Source organism: Nansenia antarctica (genome assembly GCF_963989245.1).
Source record: "Nansenia antarctica genome assembly, chromosome: 2".
In the NCBI taxonomy this organism is placed as follows: Eukaryota; Metazoa; Chordata; class Actinopteri; order Argentiniformes; family Microstomatidae; genus Nansenia; species Nansenia antarctica.
In genome coordinates, this window is record NC_137675.1 from 2829381 (window position 1) to 2851231 (window position 21851).

A 21851-nucleotide genomic window follows, 5' to 3' on the forward strand; every position below is an offset into this window, starting at 1 on the left:
CATGACACACACAGGTCACATGACACACACAGGTCAGACAATGTACTCTGCAAACAAAGCGGGAAGCTGCTTTTATGCACCAACATTGTGGAACGCCCTGTCCACGTATATCAAACAGGCAGCCTCTGTGGACATTTAGCATAAAACATACCTTTACTTTTAGCTAACCCATTTTTAGCTTGTGCAAAAAGAAAGAAAAGCCTAGTTTCACCCGACCAGCCAGAGGAGGATGGGCCTGCCCCCCACTCAACACTACTTCAATTACTAATCAATAAAACAATTCAGGAAACCAGAGCTGTGGATCATCGCAGAGAAAGGCTCTTTATTGTAGTAAGTAGTAAGATTGTAGTAAGTAACAATGCAGAGCCGACAGTCAGTTCATGAAGAGAGGTCCCGAGCACTCCCCAAGATTTCATATGTATACAGTTTGGCAAGGCCTCCCCAATTCCCTGCGCAGAGTGATCACAAAAGGTGGATGGGTTACATTGTTTGCAGTTTCTGGATGCCCCAGACAGATTTAGGGTAAATAAAGGGGGTGATCAGGTCTTTGCCCCAGACAGATTTAGGGTAAATAAAGGGGGTGATCAGGTCTTTGCCCCAGACAGATTTAGGGTAAATAAAGGGGGTGATCAGGTCTTTGTGACAATGCAAATGGCGGCACTTGAGTGGAGGGGCTGTTTTCTATTGTCTCAGGTGTAGAATGATTACTTATGCTGATTTGCTCAGACGGACCCCTCCTTCTAGTTCCTGAGAGCCCAAAGGTCATTTCAATATAAACAATCATCCACGGACCCAGATGGGCATCCGAAGTGATATAAAGAGTTTACCTCGATCAATTCTCTTCATCGATATCACATTTTTTTCACAATTTTGCATGCTATACGATGCCACATTTTTTTCCCCGAGACGGTAAACACGGCCTAAGTCACATCCAGTTTTCTCCAACTGGAGAATGTGTCATGTCCGGTTTCAACGCCAAATGTCCATACCATTGGTCGGCCAACCCAAAAAAATAAAAAAAAATCTGATACATGAGAAAGGTCAAAGGTCAAAGATGGTGCCAAAATATCTCCAAATGGCCTAAACATATAGGTGTCCGCCTAAACATACCTGTACTAAAACAGGTACAAAGTTGCATTTGCTCACATTACTAGCATCAACTTTGGCACAAGTACTAATAAGACCCTGGAGTACTGATTCCTAGATGATTTGGGCTTGGTTATCAGGTTTCCAAGGTGATATTCACTGTAAAAGCAGTTTTTTTTTAAGGCGGAGACTGAATTTGAGATGTTTTATAATGTTCTAGCTCTATTTGCTCTGACACAGTAACATATATTTTGATTCTGACACTTCTACAGCCACCCCACAGGTGTTAGCTTTCATTTGATAACAATATCATTATGAAGGCCCTTGTGATTGTGGAGATATTCTATATTCACTGTGGGCATGTCATTTCGAGCAGAAAACCAGAAAAATTAGGTGGATAAGAAGAGGCTAACACAATTTAAACTTGTATATACAATGTATATTTTATTCCCCAAAAGATGGTGTTCTTGATAAAGTGTTCAATAAAGTGTTCAATGAGCGTGTGTGATATATATATACACACACACACACACACATAATAAATACATTTACTTATTTATTATTTATACACACACACACACACATATATGTGAGAGCTAAACCTTAAGAGAGAGAGCTAAAGAGCTAAATCTTATCTACTAATTGTTGTTATTTGGTATCATTCGTTTCAGCGAGTTCTTAGATCATCTTCTGACGCTGGTTTTCTCTGTGTACCACATGTATAAAAGAAGAGATTGGGTGAGGCTGCATTCTCATTTTATGCTCCAGATTGTGTCTCACTGCCAGTTTACATTAGGGATGCAACCTCAGCAAATATGTTCAAGTCAAGACTAAAAACACATATTTTTAATATTGCCTTTAAATGACTAAATAATTAAATTAAATTATGATTATATAATGATTGGAGCACTTTGAGCTGCAATATGTGCAGGAAAAGTGCTATACAAATAAGAAATTGTTGATGTTATACACACACGCATACACACCATTGTAATAAGATAAACTTTGTCTGTCAGTGGTCATAATGTTTTGGCTGATCGGTGTAACGTTGTAATAAGCGTTTTATATGTCGATCTTTTATTTTGGCACGGAAGTGCCACATTTTCGCAAAACCGGAAGTTCCCTTAAATCTGCGACACTTCTCCCTCGCTGTGACTCAAGTTGAGCAGCCAGAGCAGATCGATCATAACAAGTTTACAAACGTGGAGGTTGGTGAACATCACATGAGCGCAGGTAAGAAACATGACCCGTATCTGTAATGCAGCTGGTTCATTCACCTGAAATGTCCACGATGCTCTAAGTTACATAGCTGCTGTGTGCTGAGGTTGATATGGAGGAAATGAACCGCTATGTGAAAGTGTCCGTGTAGGTTCTCTGGTGGAAGTTGCGCCTCGTTCATTCCGTTTGTTGACAGTAAATAAACCTCCTCAGTCTGGACTACTAGGAGAATGACTACACTTACACTTACACTACATGACTGGAGGCTTCACATAGTTACAGATTGATTTTACACTGGACGAAGATGGCGGCGCGGCTAACAAGACTTCAGACGGGGAAAATGGCGTCTGTGTTTCGGCAGGTCAAACGCTCTGGCCACAACGCTATCGCCATGGGGACGAGCTGTTCCCGGACTTTTAAAACATTCAAAAATATGCCAAATAATTCGAAATAGTTTAAATGTACGTGTTAATTCATGTTATTATTACACTTAGGCTGCGTTCGTAAATTCGCTCTGAGTGCGCCGGAGCGCACACTGGGTTCAACGTCATAAAGGGACCAAGTAATTTGATTGGACAAGAGGCATTTCTGTGAGTGCTGATCAGATTCCAGAGCAAGTTTACGAACGCAGCCCAAACAGAACAAACGAACAGCTCTGATAAGGTAGTAGAATAAGAAGGTAAATAATAGAATTGATAGATGATACATATTTACATTTCTATTTTAACCATTTAGCAGACAATTAGAAATTACAGGGACATTCTCCCTGGATTAATTTAAAAGTAAGTGCTTACGCAAGGACACACTTGTGGTTTTATTATGTGGTGGCATTCTTTTTTTGGAGGGAAATGTATTTTATCTCAAGAAGACTGAATTCATGTGAAGAAAGAATTGTTTATTTTAATTTATTCATGTATAGGTTTATAGAATAATTATTATTGTGACGGCAGTTTTACGTTGATATAGGCCTACAAGGTGCTATAAAATAATAGTGTTCCCCAAAATTGATTAATAATTGTGATTAATCACAATATTGAGCAAAAATAATTGTGATTCTCATATTAGCCATAATCGTGCAGCCTTTTCGTGACATAGATTCAACAAGGTGCTGCAAACATTCCCCCAGAGTTTTTGGTCTATGATATTGACATGATAGCATCACGCAGTTGCTGCAGATTTGTCGGCTGCACATCCATGGTGCGAATCTCCCGTTCCAACACATCCCAAAGGTGCTCTGTTGGATTGAGATCTGGTGACTGTGGAGGCCATTTGAACACAGTGAGCTCATTGTCATGTTCAAGAAACCAGTTTGAGCTTTGTGACATGGCGCGTTATCCTGCTGGAAGTAGCCATTAGGAGATGGGTACACTGTGGTCATAGGAACCATGCTCAGTTGGGACTATGGGGCCCAAAGTGTGCCAAGAAAATATCCCCCACACCATTACACCCCCCCCATACCATTACACCACCCCCCTTTTAAACATGCACACACACCATTACACACACACCCACACACACACATGCACACACACCATTACACCCCACACCCCCCAACACACACCATTACAGCACCAGAATATCTGAAAGACCTTTTGCTAGTATATCAGCCCAATAGAGCTCTCAGGTCTTCTGACGCTGGTTTTCTCTGTGTATCACATGTACAAAAGAAGAGATTTGGTGAGGCTGCATTCTCATGTTATGCTCCAGATTGTGTCTCACTGCCAGTTTACATTAGAGATGCAACCTCAGCAAATATGTTCAAGTCAAGACTAAAAACCCATCTTTTTAATATTGCCTTTAAATGACTAAATGATTAGATGATGATTATATAATGATTGGAGCACTTTGAGCTGCAACATTTGCAGGAAAAGTGCTATACAGATAAAAAAGGTATTATTACGTTAAAAGTTATTATTACGTTATTATTACACCACCAGCCTGAACCGTTGATGCACAACCGTCGATGCACGGCAGAATGGGTCCACGCTTTCATGCGGTTCACGCCAGATCACTGAAGAGAGCAGGCAAGATTGTGGCTGACCCTTCACATCCAGCTCACAGCTTGTTTGCATTAGGCTACTCCCTTCTGGACAGCGGTACAGGGCCACCAAGTACAGGTACAGGCTACAGGGCCACCAGGACAAAAACATCACGCCACTTGAACAGTTTCTTCCCCAAAGCCACAGCCCTCCTCAATAACTGCTGATCATTGCACCTTGCACTTTACATGTTCTTGCACTTAGTTGTACAGTATATTTGTTCATAACATTCACTCATATTGGCACTGTAGGCTATATTTTGTCTTGAGTATTGTCTTGTTGTTGTATGTACTGTAGCTTGTTTACATTTACATTTACATTTTTGGCATTTAGCAGACGCCTTATTCCAAAGCGACTTACAATCAATACATTTGAATACTAAGCATGTGAATCAGCAGTCCACCATTCGTTGCATGAAGAGTACTCTAGCTCGGGCCCGGGGCCACTGATAGAAGGAAAAACCTTCTCCCTATTATCGCCTTCTCCTATTTTTTTATTTTATTTTTATATTACTGGAGAAACTGAGAAACAGTAAAAGGGGGGCAATAGAAGTTCTTAGGGACACAGTAGAGGGGAAACCGGGTGTCTTTTAGGAGACGTAGTGGTGAGGGGCAGAAGATGTCTCAGGAGGAGCAGTTAAGATGTAACCTGAAGAGATGGGTCTTCAGTCTACGACGGAAGATGGGTAGTGACTCTGCCGTTCTGACAGCCGTGGGGAGCTCATTCCACCAGCGGGGAGCCAGTGTTGTGAAGAGACGTGATCGGGCACGTGACGTGTGCATGTTTAGTATGGTAGAATACCAAATCATGTTCCTAGTGCACTGCACATGGACAATAAAGTTGAATTGAATTCTGACTCTACCATCTGTGGCAGCAGAAATCAAGACTCATCAGACCAGGCAACCGTGCAAACTGTAGCCTCAGTTTCCTGTTCTTAGCTGACTGGAGTGACGCCCGGTGTGTTCTCCTTCTGCTGCTGTAGCCCGTCTGCTTCCAGGTTGGACGTGTTGTGCGTTCAGAGATGCTCTCCTGCATATCTTGGTTGTAACGAGTGGTTATTTGAGTCACTGTTGACATTCTATCAGCTCCTCTGACCTGAGTACTGCCGCTCACTGGATATTATCTCTTTGCAGTGGGGATTACTCATCGAATTCATTGCATTGCAGTATTCTGGCCTGAGTAGCTGAGTGTGTGATGTGATTTTCAACAACGTTGAAATGTATTTCAGTTTTTCAAAATAATAGTTAACATTTTGATGGGTGACTTGTTCCCCCTTTCACCAGCTGCAGTCACAATTTTTAACTAGGCCTACATCTTTCATGAAATATTATGTAACAAAGTATACAATTCAAAACACATCATTTTGACAATTATTATCATTTTACATTTTACTTGAATAAGCATACAAACATGAATATTCGGCCAAGTATTAAAGTGATGTCTTTAAGTGAAGTATTAAAGTGATGTCTTGGCAAATGTTGATGGATAATTACTGGCACCATCCTGCTCAATGTAACAATGTACAGAACTATTTTTCAAAGATTTAAATTTCAGATTGAGGGAGTAGAGTTATGTGTATGATTAGTTTTCTTTGGTATTATTTGTGAAATATACTCATCACTGTTTATGCCTCCTTTTGTCCACTGCACAGATCCACCTCACAGCCCAGCTACCATGTCTGAACTCAGGTCCACACAGTCCCCTGTTTCTGTCTGTGGTTCTCCGGCCAAGAAAAGCAGAAAGCGGGGTCCAGAGATGGTGGCAGTGAAGCTGGAAGACTGGAACCAAACACTGGAACTCAATGTGGCAATTAAAGAGGAGGAGAAGGAAGAAGAGATTAAAGATATGATGGTGAAAGTAGCGGAAGTAGAGGTGGTGGTGAAACAAGAGGAAGAAGCAGGAGAGGAAATGGAGGAGAAATATGTGATAATGAAAGAAGAGAACACAGATATGGTAATGAGAGAAAGGGAGGAACAGAAGAAAGATGTGATGATGAAAGAAGAGGATGTGGTGGAAAAAGATGTGGTGAAAGAAGAAGAAGAAGAAGAAGAAGAAGAAGAGGAAGAAGAGGAGACTTATGTGATGGTGGAAGTGGAGTTAGAAGGAGAGGAGGAGAAAGATGGAGAGGATGATGAAGATGGAGAGGATGATGAAGATGGTGGTGGTGATGATGATGATGATGATGATGGTGAGTTCATGTTATGTATTACTTATTGGTGAAGGCCAGGCCAGATTAATGAGTAGATCAAAGGTTGCTGGCAGTTATTTGTGACACTGGCTTGTGAAAGGAGTAACATGTAACCGTGAAGTCACATAAATGTTATTTACATGTTACGAAAGTTATACCATATTTACTATATATTATACCATATTATGAAAGATTAAGTGTTGAAGAGCCCACTCAATATAACAAACAGCCGTTTTTATATCACTGGATCACTAATACATAATTTGTTAGCAAACTAAGCTTGTTTGGGGGCGTACTCATCAGTGGGTTTGGGGTCTTGTTCCCTTGGTTTCACTGGCTGCACATGCAACCTCTCCCATGATTACAGGCGCAGTCTGTGTTGTTGTTGTTGTTGTTGTTGTTGTTGTTTACTAACCATGGAGGCTGAACCTCATGTCATTGTCATGCCAAATACGGCCTGGGCTCCAAAATATGTCCGGGTGATGTCATCAGGTCTTTCAAATGCCATGACGCGTTCGTTGCTATGCCGACGCTCGTGTTCTAGTGTTCATGCCTGCTAATTTCACAAGTAATTTGTTACGCTAATGTTACAGAGTTGGCTAGTTTAGCAAACATACCCACATCACACCACACCACATCAGCCAAACTAGTGATAAATATAGTTCCCTAACTGGATACTACTTTGTTTCCAATCCTAGCTAGCTAGCTAGCTTACTTATTTACGTATCATCTAGCAGCATGCCAGTCATGTCACAGAACTATTACTGTCCCCAATGTACATTTGATAAGTATGTTAGTACGCTAGCTAGCTATGATTGGAAACAAAGTAGTATCCAGTTATGGAATTATATTTATCATTATTTGGCTGATGTGATGTGGGTTTGCTAAAACAATAAGCGGTAGAGTTTATTCAGGAATGTTTGGAATATTCATGTCGGCATAGCAACGAACGTGTCGTGGCGTTCGAAAGACCGGATTACATCACCCTGGACAAAATTTGGTAGGCGGACAGTATTTGGCATGACACCACCACTATAAATCTTTCAGCAGCCGGTAGAACCATCGACAGTGAAGAATCTATGGACTCGTTCATCTTGGATTATATGCATGCTGGCATTAGCTCGGATTCGGAATGTGATGATAGCGAGGTGGACGATGACGACAGCGACAACATTTCAGACCTCGATTTTGACTTCAACAACAGTTTGTTTTCTGACGAGGAGCGGGACAATGGCACTGTGACTATGGACATAGAAAAGGTTTTAAGATCAGTCGATACTATAACAGTGGATCCAGATTACTCAAAAGAAATGGACAAGATAAGAAACTTTGATTGCAAGTGCCAGCAGAGACGAAAAGAGAATTCAGAACAACAGGCTGTCTCTTGCAGCCAAAGACTGTCTCCAGAACTGATCTACAACACCAGACTTAACACAGCGTCACTGTCAGCAGACAACAGAGACATGTTTGTTTTGGGAACGATACTGACATCCATGAATGATTCAGAAATGACTCAATCCAAACATAAAGTGTCAACGAAACGAAAGTTTCATCGAACAACATATGCGATTCACAGCACTGTTGTCTGCCGACAAACCTTCTGCTTTGTACTCGGGTAAGTTTAGTGATGCATTGTTTTGCTTTTGTGTAGAGAGAGGAACAGCCAGAGTTTGTTTGTTTATTTATATATTTGTTTATTAGCCCGTTAGGCTAGCCAAACAGTTGTTTGTTAGCTAGTAAGCACTTTTGTTAGTTAGGGAGCTAGCACATCACAGTCTGAAACCAGTGTGTTTGTTTGTTTTTGTTCAGGATCAGCAAAAACCTTCTCCAATCAATTGCCCAATCCTACAAGGAGAATGGTGCAGTACCACGCCCGAGGTGCAAGAAACAAGATCGGACAAACAAGAACTTCCTCAATACAGAGGACATCAAAAGAGTGGTGGCATTCATAGTGAACTACGCAGAGGACCACGCCATCGTCCTGCCTGGCAGGCACCCTGGTCACAGAGACTTGAGTGCAAAGTTGCTTCCAACCAATATCACCAAAACCAAAGTTTGGCATCTCTACAAAGATGCTGTGGGAAAGCTTGGTATGTGTAACGTTGTGTATAAGACTCATGTTCAGAAATGTTACAGAAAAGTTGCTCTTGAGAAAAAATGAACGGTAATGTTGTATAGATAGGCATGTACCCCCCTATTGAAACCAATCTCATACTCATAAAAAACGATGTCTTTGCAGGGGAGCGTGTTGTTGGTCTGCGCAGCTTCCGAAGGCTGTGGAAGTCATTGCTGCCTCAGATAACCAGCACCAAACCCCGGACAGATCTGTGTTCTCAGTGCCACAAGAACAACTACCAGCTGCGACAAAGTGCCAATCTGTCGGCCAAGGTCAAATCAGCCAAGTTGAAGAAGCAGGAACAGCATCTCGACCTCGTTCGAAAGGAGCGGTCGTTCTACCAGGACCTGAATGCTGCCTGTGCCAAGACCTGTGAGGATTTGCATCTGTCTCTAGGCCCCTCCAAACCCGCAAGCAGGCAGATCACAATGCACTACAGTTTTGATTTTGCACAACAGGTGAGAATAATTTCATCCTATGACACCGTTGATTTGGTTTACCAAAACACACTATGTTAGACGGATATTGAATGTATCTAATCTTTATTCCGTCTCTTCTATCTCTCCTTCTCTCTCAGGTGCACTTCCCTACTGACCCTCATCAGCCTGGGCCCATGTATTTTTTGACTCCACGCAAGTGTGGCCTTTTTGGTGTCTTCTGTGAAGGGATGCCGAAGCAAGTGAATTACCTAATTGATGAAGGGATGTCAACGAGTCAGGGAAGCAGCGCAGTCATCAACTACGTCCATCATTTTTTCAACAACTATGGAGTCGGAGAAGCAAACGTGGACCTTCATTGTGACAACTGCAGTGGGCAAAACAAGAACAATTCGATGCTATGGTACTGTGCCTGGCGGACTATGAACAACCTTCACCTGAAGCTGGGCCTCCACTTCCTGAATGCAAGCCACACCGAGTTTGGCCCCAGCTGGTGCTTTGGACTGGTCAAGCAGTGCTTCAGGAAGACCAGAGTGGACACTTTGTCAGACATTGCTAGGGTTGTGAGGGCCAGCTCTCCTGTGAAGCAAGTAAACATCCCCCAGCTTGTCGGACTGGAGAATGGCACAGTGCTTGTGGAAAGCTACGACTGGGAACAGCATCTGGGTAGCCACTTCCGAAAGCTCCCATATATTAAGAATTACCAGCACTTCAGGTAATTATCATTATATTAGCTATTCTATTTTATGAACATAGTAGTATTTTGTGAAAATGGTGTGTTGGTAACAGTGGGCAATATTTTAAATGTACTGTCTTGCGTCTATTCTGTTACAGCTTTGATGCCCAGAGACCTGGTGTGGTTTTGGCCAGAAAACAATGTGATGCAGAACCAGTGGAGTTTCAGCTGCTGCGCAACGCTGATGTCCTTCCCCCCATAGATGGACTTCCTGTGCAAGCCCCACCCGGACTGGACACGGCCAGGCAGAATTATCTTTTTGAGAAGATCAGAGAATTCTGTTCTGAAGAGGCACGAAATGTCACATGCCCTCCACCAAAGTCCCACTGAATGCATTATGGATTATAATATTAAAGGGGTCATATTATGAAAAACTCTTTTTTTTTTTCAGTGCTTGTGCTGTACATTTGGGTCTGATGACCCTACTAACACAGAAATTGTGAAGTATAGCAATTCTGTAATTTTTTTGTGGGCTACATGCAAAGCAAGCCAAGCGTGCAAATCAACATGTTTGCACTCATCTCCGAGTAGGCATAATATACTGTATATATATTCATATTATATTTGACATGAACATGCAGCTCGAGATTGGTCACTCTGTAGTTTTTCCTTTCCTGTCCCTAAAGTTGACTTGTCAAGGGAAATGCGCAACAATGTATTGGCTGAGGTCTAGTAGGGGCGTGGCTGAGGTCTAGTAGGGGGTGTGGCTGAGGTCTAGTAGGGGGCGTGGCTGAGGTCTAGTAGGGGGCGTGGCTGAGGTCTAGTAGGGGGCGTGGAGAGAAGCAGCTGGTAGAGAAACAGAGTGGCGGGGAGGCATGCTAGAATTCCTTTAGATTCAAATCTGAGTAGTATTTTAATCAAAAAACTTCAATGGCATGTTATGGGGACCAGAGAGTCTACATTAACTTGTGGAAAAAGATAATATGACTCCTTTAAATGCCTATTTCTCTCTTTTTTTTTGCACCACCTGCCTTAATGTGCCATAGTATTGCTAATTCGTACTTTCGACTGTACTTATTGTGTGCTAACTTTTTACTTTTGTTGAGAATCTGTTTAGAATTTATACTGCATGAGCGAATGCAATCCAATGTACTTGTTACAAATGGCAATAAAACATCTTGAATGATTATTATTATAATTGTTATTATTATTATTTAGCAATTTAAACATGTCAGCCCTCCAAGTTTGTTTCCTGAGGGTTAGTTCCCAACCCCACTGACAGATAATGACAGGTAGTCTAGTAAAGAAGAAAAGAAGTCAGCTCGCTTCTTGATTGGCTACATTCTATTCCACGTCACAATCGGACTCGGTTGTTGTCAGTTTCGCCCACACACATGAGTATTTTGGGTCGTAAATATTGAACACGTTTAATATGTACGATTGTCTGCCCCGACCATTTTCCGAGCAGATTGTCAGGAGAAATTGACTTTTTTTTGTGATCAAGATTTTTTATTGCTTTTCACAACACATAACAATGACAATACAGGACAAGAAAGGAAAGGAGGGAAAAAAGGAAAGGGGAGGAGAAATGGACTCTTAACACACCTCACAGCACAGGATAATCTTGTAGGCGTTTGCTGTCCTTGGTCGGAAGGGGGGAAATCGGGCCAAAGTCGGCCAGATTATCTGTATGTCTGTACCGGGCTTAAATTAACTTTAATTCAACTTTCACTTCACAGCATCTTGATATACCACACCTGTCAGGTGGATGGATTATCTCGGCAAAGGAGAAGTGCTCACTAACTCAGATTTAAACACATTTGTTTAAAAAATGTTAGATAAATAGGCCTTTAGTGTAGAAAAAGTGTACGGTCTTTGATTTCAACTCATGAAAAATTGGGGGGAAAAAAAGTGTTGCATTTATATTTTTGTTCAGTGTATATATTCCTCCTCCTATCAGAAGTGTGAAAAACCTGAAGAACTTTCTGTGCAAGTTGTTTTGAGTTGTACCAACGTTCAAATAATCTTGTTCAACTATTTTCCAAATTCAATGTATGACGCACAACAACAAAAAATTAATTTTCATAATCTGTAAAAAACGGACAAATTACTTTGCCCTACTTAGGGAACAAAACACCAGCATTTATTTTCATTTTTCCCATGATTTCCTCACAGGAGTTGTTGATTCATTCACAACAAACAAAAGTTGCTACAATTTCTCTAATTTCTGTCAGGACACCTACATTTTACATTTACATTTTTGGCATTTAGCAGACGCCTTATTCCAAAGCGACTTACAATCAATACATTTGACTAAGCAAGTGAATTATCAGTTCACCAGTTGTAGCAGGAAGAATAATACTAGGTCGGTAATAGAGTTAGCTGGCTCTGCTCTGTAGAACTCCCTGCCTGAAGTTAAACAACATGAAATACAGAAGAACATAAGCAGGGAGTCCATAGCTACTCAAACCCCCCGTAGGTTAAATACAGAAGAACATAAGCAGGGAGTCCATAGCTACTCAAACCCCCCGTAGGTTAAATACAGAGCGACTGAGCAGGTGGAGGCTGGGGCGGTGGGTGGGACACTGTTTAACCATGCTGGAGTGTTGCATAACATGCTAGGATAAGACACTGTTTAACCATGCTGGAGTGTTGCATAACATGCTAGGATAAGACACTGTTTAACCATGCTGGAGTGTTGCATCTATATGTTACAGGTCCCGCCTTGGTAAGGGGCGGGGCCAGCAACGTATAGGGATCTGTTTTATGTAGAAAGACGAAATAAAACAGGAGACATCATTTTGCTTGTTTAGCAGGCTGTCTAATCTTTATTTACTTAACATCAAATTAATCTTCTCTTTATGCACTCTCATTGTTCCCCATGCATCTCAACAACCATCCTTTCCAACCAACAATCATCATAACCTAACAAACTTCCATGTACACATCACACCATGTACACATCATATTTCTACCTGCACTTCATGCAATACTAAACCAATTAAATAAATTGACCTATTAACACTAACTGTTACGCTCCTTACTGTTTTTATTACAGTTCACTATAATCTTATTATCTATATTTTATTATTATATTTTATTATCTTCAACACAATATTCAAAATATATCAGTCTCTGTCCAGCAAACTACATATTTACATACAAAACTAGGCTACACTTACCAACAGTAACTGAAGTGAGCTTATACTTTTATTACATACATACATACATACATACATACATACATACATACATACATACATACATACATACATACATACATACATACATACATACTAACTGATTCACAAACCAAACCCAATGAGCCCAGGAGCCAAAACGAAACAAAAGAAACACTTAACACTGGTGTGAATCACCACTCTCCCCCTCAACGCAAATTAGCATGCCACTAGCCTCAATGCTAGCGAACTTGCAAAGTTCGACAGAATACACCCCTCAGTGGTTAACGATACCTATAACTGTATCAACTAACACTTTATATTATTATACATCTGGTTCTTAAAACGTTTTCCTTCTTGGTGACTTTACATACCTGTTTTATGTAGAAAGACGAAATAAAACAGGAGACATCATTTTGCTTGTTTAGCAGGCTGTCTAATCTGAGGACACGAGCCCGCTGCACCAGTCTTATTGTACCGATAGCTCGGAAAAGATAAACGCCCTCTATTGGCGGGAGGTGAACATTGCAACAAATAATTACCAAATTAATACAATACAATATATACAAAATTGTGACAACACAATTGTGAGTGTCACACACTCCCCAACAAAATAAATGTGGCTCCTGCCATTTCTCCTGGCTCATTCAAATCAAATATTTCAAAAACTCCCTTTCGTTACCCTTATCAGTATGTATACCCTGGCATGTGAATAGGTGTGGGTAAGCCATAAGGGTATGTCACGTGTGGTGGTGGAATGCCATATAGTGGTGGGACAGAGTAAGGTAAGAAGTGGTATGGCTGCATACCCCAAAGTGGCATCTCAGAAACCTCTATACTGTTGGCTGTAGCTGGTGTCTGTACTGATGGCTGGCCTAATCTGTCATAGGTAAAGTGTGCTGTCGGCTGTCTATTACGAGTAGATCTTCTGGCTGAATACATGTCATGACCGCGATGGTCCTCCTCTACTCTTGGCCCTTCAGCTGCTCTAGCACTCTCAGTTGGACTTGTCTGGGTAAGTATTGTCTCTGCACCTTCTACAACAGGCCCAGTATCTTCACTGTCACTTTCAGGCTCAGTATAGGACTGTTCTCTGCTTGGTCTGGGGTCTCGGACTGCTCTTGTTTCCATTCTCAGTCCTTCTTCCATTAACGCCGCTCTTCTTCCCCTTACAGGTGTCATCTCTCTCACGGGTTCCATCTCTCTTACAGGTTCTCTCTCTCTTACAGGTTCTCTCCCTCTTACGGGTTCTCTCCCTCTTACAGGTTCTCTCTGGGCGGCTCTTGTGGATTCAGCAGGACCAGAGCTCCGCACAGGATTATAGGTAGGTATGGTGTTCGTTCCATTTCCAACTCCAGTTGCAGGTACCCTGAGCCAGTAGTATCCATCTCCATCATCCGACTCGGTATCACTCCTTTGTTCTGGTCTCATCTGTCCTGTTGCTCTGGTTTGCCTAGTTCTCCTCTTCTCCTGCGGCGCTGCTGTTGTTACTGGCAGTGGAGGTAAGTCTGTAGGTAGGTCGTTGACCAGATGCAACAGGTTACGATGTAGGACACGGACCTTGGATCCATCTCTTTCAGAGACGACTTTGTACACAGGGCTGTCACGACATGAATCGTCTTTTCCCAGTAGGATCTCAATTTCCCGGGACCTCCTCTTTGACTCAGGTTCCTTACGAGTACTCGATCCCCTGGCTGTAGCACGACCCCTTTCAAATGCTTGTCGTAGTATTTCTTTCCACGTGCACTCGACTGTTTACTGTTTTCCCCTGCGATACGGTATGCCTCGGTCATCCTTCCAGCCCACTTCTCGGCGTATCCCCGTGGCGTCTTTGGCTCATCTTCTGTCCCCAGGCCGAACAGCAGATCTATTGGCAGGCGTGGGTGGCGGCCGAATAGCAGGAAGAAGGGGGAGTACCCTGTCGCCTCATGACGGGTACAATTGTATGCATGTATAATCTGGGGTAGGTGCTCTTTCCATTTTTCTTTCTCCTTGTCTCCTAGGGTCCTCAACATCTGCAAAATTGTACGGTTAAAGCGTTCTGCGGGGTTGCCCTGGGGGTGATATGGAGTTGTTCTCGAATGCCCCACTCCACTCAGCTGCTGTAATGTACGGAAGAGATCGTTCTCAAACTCCCTGCCCTGGTCGTGATGCAGTTTTGAGGGGTAGCCGAATCTTGGGATGTAATCATCGAATATCTTCTCTGCTGCCGTTTTCCCAGATTTGTTGCGTGTTGCATAGGCCTGGGCATACCTCGTGAAGTGGTTGACTACAACGAGAATATACTCGTAGCCTCCTTTGCTGGTTTCAAGGTGCATGTAGTCAATTGAGACCAGCTCGAGTGTTGCGTTGGTAGTTATGCTGCCCATCGGGGCTCTCACATGTGTCGCAGGCTTCTTCTGCATTATGCATGGGCACTGTTTGGTTACGTAGGCCTCTATGTCGCGCTTCATGTAAGGCCAGTAGAAGCGTTCCCTGGCCAGGGTGATGACTCTTTCAGTCCCAACATGGCCCATTTCATCGTGCAGGTGCTTGAGCGCCATAGACTTGTAGCTGGTGGGCAGGGCTAGCTGACGTCTTCCCATGGTCCTGCGGTACAGCAGTCCATCTTCGACCTTGAGCTTGCCCCATTCATGCAGCATCTTTCTGACCAGGCCAGTGGCGTCACGTCTCACACCATCAGTCGGGACTTCGTCGGACTCCTTTAGCCTCAGGATTTCCCCGATCACTGGATCTGTTCTCTGTGCTCTTTGGAGTTCGGCAGGGTCGATGGATGGCATGAACACTCCACTGCTGGGTTCCAGCTGGTCACCCTGAGACAAGGTCATGGCAGCAATCCAGGCGACATCTTGGCTTTTGCCGTCCCTGCAGCCTTCCCAGGTGGCCGTGACGACTTCTCTGACCAGTTCCTCTGTACATTCCGTCAGATACTGAAATATGTCTAAAGGGCACCGTGACAGTGTGTCCGCATCGACATTGCTCTTGCCTGGCCTGTACCGGATATCGAATCTAAACTCGGACAACTCGCCCACCCACCTATGTCCCACTGCGTTAAGCTTGGCCGTACTCATAACATATGTCAGAGGATTGTTGTCGGTATAGATGGTGAAATGCGGCGCATAGTACAGGTAATCTCTAAACTTTTCGCAGACTGCCCACTTCAATGCGAGGAATTCAAGTTTTCCTGAGTGGAGTCGGTAGTTTCTTTCCGCAGGTGAGAGAGTTCGCGAGCCATATCCGAGGACTCTGAGTCTACCATCCTGGCGCTGGTACAGGACAGCTCCAAGTCCTTTCTCTGACGCATCTGTGTGTAGAACAAATGGCAGGTCAAAGTCCGGGTACGCCAGCACAGGTGGAGTTACCAGCACATTGATGAGCTTACAGAGGGCCTCCTGATGTTTCGCAGTCCATTCTACTGGTGTCTTTGATGGTAGCTGTGCTCCTTTCCCCTTCTCTCTCCGGCGTCTCGCCGATGTCTCTTCTGTTGGGCTGTGGTTCACTTGCAGCAGCTCATAGATGGGTGCCGCGATGCGGGAGAAATCCTGGACATAGGCACGGTAGTAACTCAGGAATCCCACAATCCTCCGCACATCTCCAACAGTGGTCGGTGGTGTATCTCTGAGGGAGGTCACAGCTGCCAGGTCTTTGGGGTCGATTCTTACTCCCTCGGCGGACACCAGCCGTCCCACATACCTCACCTCCGGCTTAAACAGCTCACACTTGGCGGGTCGGAGCTTGACCCCGTGACGCTGCAGGGCTCTCAGGACCTTTCTTAGGCCTTCCACATGGTCTTCGAAGGTCCGGGCGAAGCACAGAATGTCGTCCAGGTACGGGATGCAGCACTCATCACGGAGGGACGCCAGCATTTCTTCCATACTCCTTTGGAACGCCGCTGGGGCGGTGGTTAGTCCGAAGGGTATACGTACCCTTTCGTAGAGTCCCCAGGGTGTCACGAAGGCCGTCAGGTGGCGTGATCCCTCTGCGATGAACCCTTGATGGTATGCCTTCCCTTGGTCGAGGATCGAGAACCAACTGTATCCTCCCAGGGTGTCAGTGATGTCCTGGATTCTCGGCAGGGGGTGTCGGTCAGGTATGGTGCGCTGGTTCAGCAGTCTGTAGTCAATACAGAGCCTGAGGGTGCCATCTTTTTTTCGTACGCATACGACTGGGGCTGAGTATGGAGATTTGGACTTGATGATCCAGCCTTTGGCGAGCAGGTCCTCGATGTACTCCTTGACCTCTCGGTACAGCGGTTTTGGAATGGAGGTATATGACCTTTGAACTGGAGTGTTATCCTTGAGTGCGAGGGTCATTTCTAGGCTGGGTATACACCCCATGTCATCGTCGTTCCGGGCGAATGCGTTTGACTCTTCACGCATCATTTTCTTTGCAACCTCCTGTTGCTCCTCACTTAAGTGGCTCAAATCGACTGGTGGATCCCACTTCACTGCCACATCTCCTTTGCCAGCTGGTGGGCCTGCTGAGGACTGGACACTGCCAACTTCCACTCCCATCCGTAGCTCCTCCTTTTCCTGCCCTGCTGTCTGGACAATCTTGGAGATTGCTTGGATGCTCCCTAGGGCCATTTTGTGAGGCAGTGTCATGTTATGTTTCGTGTAGTTGCCGATGGGGACTCTCACGTAGGGTCTGTCTAGTCCCTCAATCTGTACGAGACCATCGCCAACATCGAGCTGCTGTAGCTGGGCATTTTCCTCATTTGGTTCGAAGAGCACTAGTGAATTGGCGGTGTCGAAGTTGGGGGGCACCTTGCACTTCACATGTCTGACCTGTCCCGGCGGGATGACGACGTCCCCAGGTCCCACCTTCACCACGCCATAGCGCCCATCACCATCACTTGTGGGTTGTGTCTGGACAAAGTTGACCAAGGCAGTTACTTGGTCCTCCTGGATGTTCAGAGCTCCACGCAGTAGGTGTGCTATTGCGGGTATGATTCCAGTGCCCTCCTTTGGTCCCAGGATTAGCTGCTCGATCACGTTGAACCCGATCAGGGGCCGCTCCATGGACACGCTGCTCACGAGGAAGGGCACTTGTACTGCTAGGTCTGGGTCACTGTTGCCAGGGAGGTTCACCATCACCCCCACCCAACCATCATATGGTAAGGGTTCGCCATTGATAGGGTTGGGTACCGAAAATCGGTACCGGTAGGTACCGGTTACTTTACATTCTGTATTTACCGTACCGAATTGCAAAGGAGATTTCGGTACCTCATTTCGGTACTTTTCTACTTTTTTCCCCCCTGGTGTCCGGTGTCATGCAACAGTCAATCACACGTGACTGAGTCGTGACGTGACATCGCCTGTTAAATTTCCAATCAGTGCGTGTCGTGGTAGTGAGCTCAGCTGAGCAGTTGTGTTACGAGTTAAGAAGAGTGAGTTTATAGTAAGTGTAGTAATATAGTTAGTAGCTAACAGTGTCTCTGTGTCTAGTAGCTAACAGTGTCTAGTAGCTAACAGTGTCTAGTAGCTAACAGTGTCTCTGTGTCTAGTAGCTAACAGTGTCTCTGTGTCTAGTAGCTAACAGTGTCTAGTAGCTAACAGTGTCTCTGTGTCTAGTAACTAACAGTGTCTCTGTGTCTAGTAGCTAACAGTGTCTCTGTGTCTAGTAGCTAACAGTGTCTAGTAGCTAACAGTGTCTAGTAGCTAACAGTGTCTAGTAGCTAACAGTGTCTAGTAGCTAACAGTGTCTCTGTGTCTAGTAGCTAACAGTGTCTAGTAGCTAACAGTGTCTCTGTGTCTAGTAGCTAACAGTGTCTAGTAGCTAACAGTGTCTAGTAGCTAACAGTGTCTAGTAGCTAACAGTGTCTCTGTGTCTAGTAGCTAACAGTGTCTCTGTGTCTAGTAGCTAACAGTGTCTCTGTGTCTAGTAGCTAACAGTGTCTCTGTGTCTAGTAGCTAACAGTGTCTCTGTGTCTAGTAGCTAACAGTGTCTAGTAGCTAACAGTGTCTCTGTGTCTAGTAGCTAACAGTGTCTAGTAGCTAACAGTGTCTAGTAGCTAACAGTGTCTCTGTGTCTAGTAGCTAACAGTGTCTAGTAGCTAACAGTGTCTCTGTGTCTAGTAGCTAACAGTGTCTAGTAGCTAACAGTGTCTAGTAGCTAACAGTGTCTAGTAGCTAACAGTGTCTCTGTGTCTAGTAGCTAACAGTGTCTCTGTGTCTAGTAGCTAACAGTGTCTCTGTGTCTAGTAGCTAACAGTGTCTCTGTGTCTAGTAGCTAACAGTGTCTAGTAGCTAACAGTGCCTCAGCAATAAAAAAGTGAAAAGCTGTTTAATGTTGTCGACCGTGTTATTATTATATATATATATATATATGTCATTTAAAAAAATCAAAAGTACCGAATTAAGTACCGTTTCGGTACCGGTACCGTTTTTAAAGTATCGGTTAGGTACCGGTACCGGATAAAACCCCAACGATACCCAACCCTAGCCATTGATGCCAACCACTTCCAGAGATACTTGTCCTGTGAGCTCAGACAACGGCCGTATCTTGTGATCAGGGAGGTATGTCCTCACCCACTGACGGTCTAGAATGCTTACTTGGGCCCCAGTGTCCAGGAGGGCTTCCACCGCATAGCTGTGTATGTAGCAATTGATGGTGCACTTCTTCCCCACTAGCTGGACCAGTCTCTCATGGGTCTGTACCTCCTGAGCTGTGAAGGTGGAGGCTGCACTCCTGGCGTTCGCTCGGTCAGTGTCTCCTGTTCTCCGCTCGGCCACTGTGGAGCCTTGTACTTGGTGGGCTGCCCATGGCGTGCGCGCCTGCCGGTGGTCGGGAGGATGGACCTCTGCTCTGTTCCTGCCCTCCTCTCCTCTTCAGGCAGCCGACGGCTCTGTGGCCCTCTTCCCCACAGACGAAACAGTGACCACATCTGTTACCCGCTGCCACACAGCTCGGGCACCCGAATTGTCTGGGTGTTCTCTGGTACTCAGGCTGTCTGGGCGTTCTCTGGTACTCAGTTGGAGCAGCCTGCCGCTGACGTGCATGTTCAGGAGGGGCTCTTGTGTCTTTAAGAGTGTCGACCACGTTGGTCAGAGCATCGAGTTTGGCACAGAGTTCATTTAGCAGGTTGTCCTTGCTCTTTTGTTTTGGTTCAGGAGGCACGTTTGGTTACAGTTGTGCGCTGTGAGCAGTGGTTACCTTTTGGCGGGTGCCGTAGCCCAGTCGCCGCTGTCTCTCACTCTCCTCGCTGCATATTTTGTTCACCTGTCTCAAGAGAGTTTCATCAGTAACAGTACAGTCGGACAGGAATGGCTTGAGTTCAGTACGGACATCACTGTGTTTCGGGAGGAGACCTTGGTGGACTGTACGTAGGAACACATTCTGGACTGTGCGAGGCTCATACTCAATGTCTGTGTTGGCCTGTTTTGACGCGTTGAGAACCTTTTGTTTCAGGCCCATCATTCTGTATAGGAACTGTTGGGGGGCTCTCCTGTTCATTTTGCTTTGTGCTCATTAACTCTTGAAAGAGCTCGCTGCCACTCTTCTCGCTCATATGCCAGCGTAGGAAGCCTTTAAGTTCACTGATAGTCAGGTCATCTTTGTTGATGAGCATATCTTTAAACTGTCCTGGTTTAACTATGCGTAACACGCCTTGAATAACTTCATTCTCTGTATGTTTGACTCTGATACCCTCATCTATCTGTTTGCATAGACTGTTAAACCCTATGTCTGATGTACTGTCGCCAACCTGACCGCCTTGAATCTTAAATTCTCTGCGTAGTAATGGTAAATCTCTCATGGAGACAACATTGTCACTCCTGGTGCCGGTAGGTGTGTGACTAGTACTCAGAGGGTGTTGGCTATCAGGTGTGGGTGTGGGAGGCTGATTCACTGTAAGTTCAGCTAGCCTTCTCCCTAAAGCCTCGTAGTTAGCCATCAGAGTCTGGTACTCAGGTGTTGGTCTGTTAATTAACTGAACTTGAGATGTGTCTGCACTGCTTTGTTCAACTCTAACAGGGTGAGATGTTGGTGTTGCTTTAACAGGTGTTGACGTATCATCAGGACTGCGTTCTGTTCCTATAGGTAGAGTGACCGCTGGTGAGGTGAGTATGGGTGCAGGTGTAAACACATCAACCTCCTTCACATTACCTATCGGTTCAGACATTACAGTAGTAGGCTGACGTAGCACAACTAAAGGCCGGTTTAGGCTTCTGCGTAAAGTCGACGCCGTAGGCTACGCGTAAGCTTACGTAGTCCCGCGTGGACGTGCGTAGCCTGGACGTGCTCCTCTCAAAAAATCTATCCACGCGTCAGAGCGCACGTTAACCGTAAGCTCTGTGATTGGTCCGCTTGGTAGCACATGATTCAGACAAGATTCCGACTCTCTCGTCGCCCAAAATGCGGAAGTCATGACAGAAATGTCATTCACCTTTTCTGTAATTACTTATTAATAAAGATTTGAAAAATTATGATAACCATCGTATTATCTTAGTTTAATGTCATTTCAATGCATCATAGAACTTTTATTTACAACAACATAACAACAAAAAGATCGCTATTATGCCGCTTAGAGCTTTGAGCTCCGTTGAGTTCCTAACCGGAAGAGGCACAGCACAGGGGCTGAAAACACACTGCCACCTAGCGATGTGACGGTGTAATTGCAGCGCGGCCTACGCAGAAGTGTAAATTGCGAGACCTACGTAAGAATTTACGTAAGCTACGCACGTAAATTCGACGCAAAAGCCTAAACCGGCCTTAACTCTTGCACCAGATCATTCAGTTGTAGTAACAGTGCAAACCCCTGATCCTCTAACCCCAACACTGGTTCGCTATGGAGGTAAGTACAAATATAATCAAAACAATTCTCCCCATCACCCTCCTTAATATTAGCATACTCATCAGATTGTGGGATATTTTGGACGACTTTGAAGATCTCTTCCCCAGTCAGCTGGTAG

At 44.5% G+C, this 21851-nt stretch overlaps 2 protein-coding genes across 2 annotated transcripts in view; both read left to right on the plus strand.

Annotated features, from left to right (window-relative positions):
• Positions 1-2258: 2258 nt before the first annotated feature.
• LOC308151809 (uncharacterized protein) overlaps positions 2259-21851 on the plus strand; it is a gene marked incomplete at its 3' end in the record, with an annotated part of 29367 nt that continues 9774 nt past the window's right edge. Inside the window, exons 1-2 of the mRNA XM_080524702.1 lie at positions 2259-2319; positions 5995-6531. Coding sequence (XP_080380828.1) covers positions 2310-2319; positions 5995-6531 — 547 coding nt within the window. The 5' untranslated portion in view covers positions 2259-2309. The remainder of the gene's footprint in view (positions 2320-5994; positions 6532-21851) is intronic.
• On the plus strand, positions 7611-10462 carry LOC308151213 (uncharacterized protein; the record flags this gene model as incomplete). The annotated part of the gene is made up of 4 exons (XM_080524039.1): positions 7611-7790; positions 8869-9105; positions 9225-9799; positions 9919-10462. The coding sequence occupies 4 exons, from the start codon at positions 7611-7613 to the stop codon at positions 10148-10150; spliced, it is 1224 nt and encodes a 407-aa protein (XP_080380165.1). The 3' UTR covers positions 10151-10462.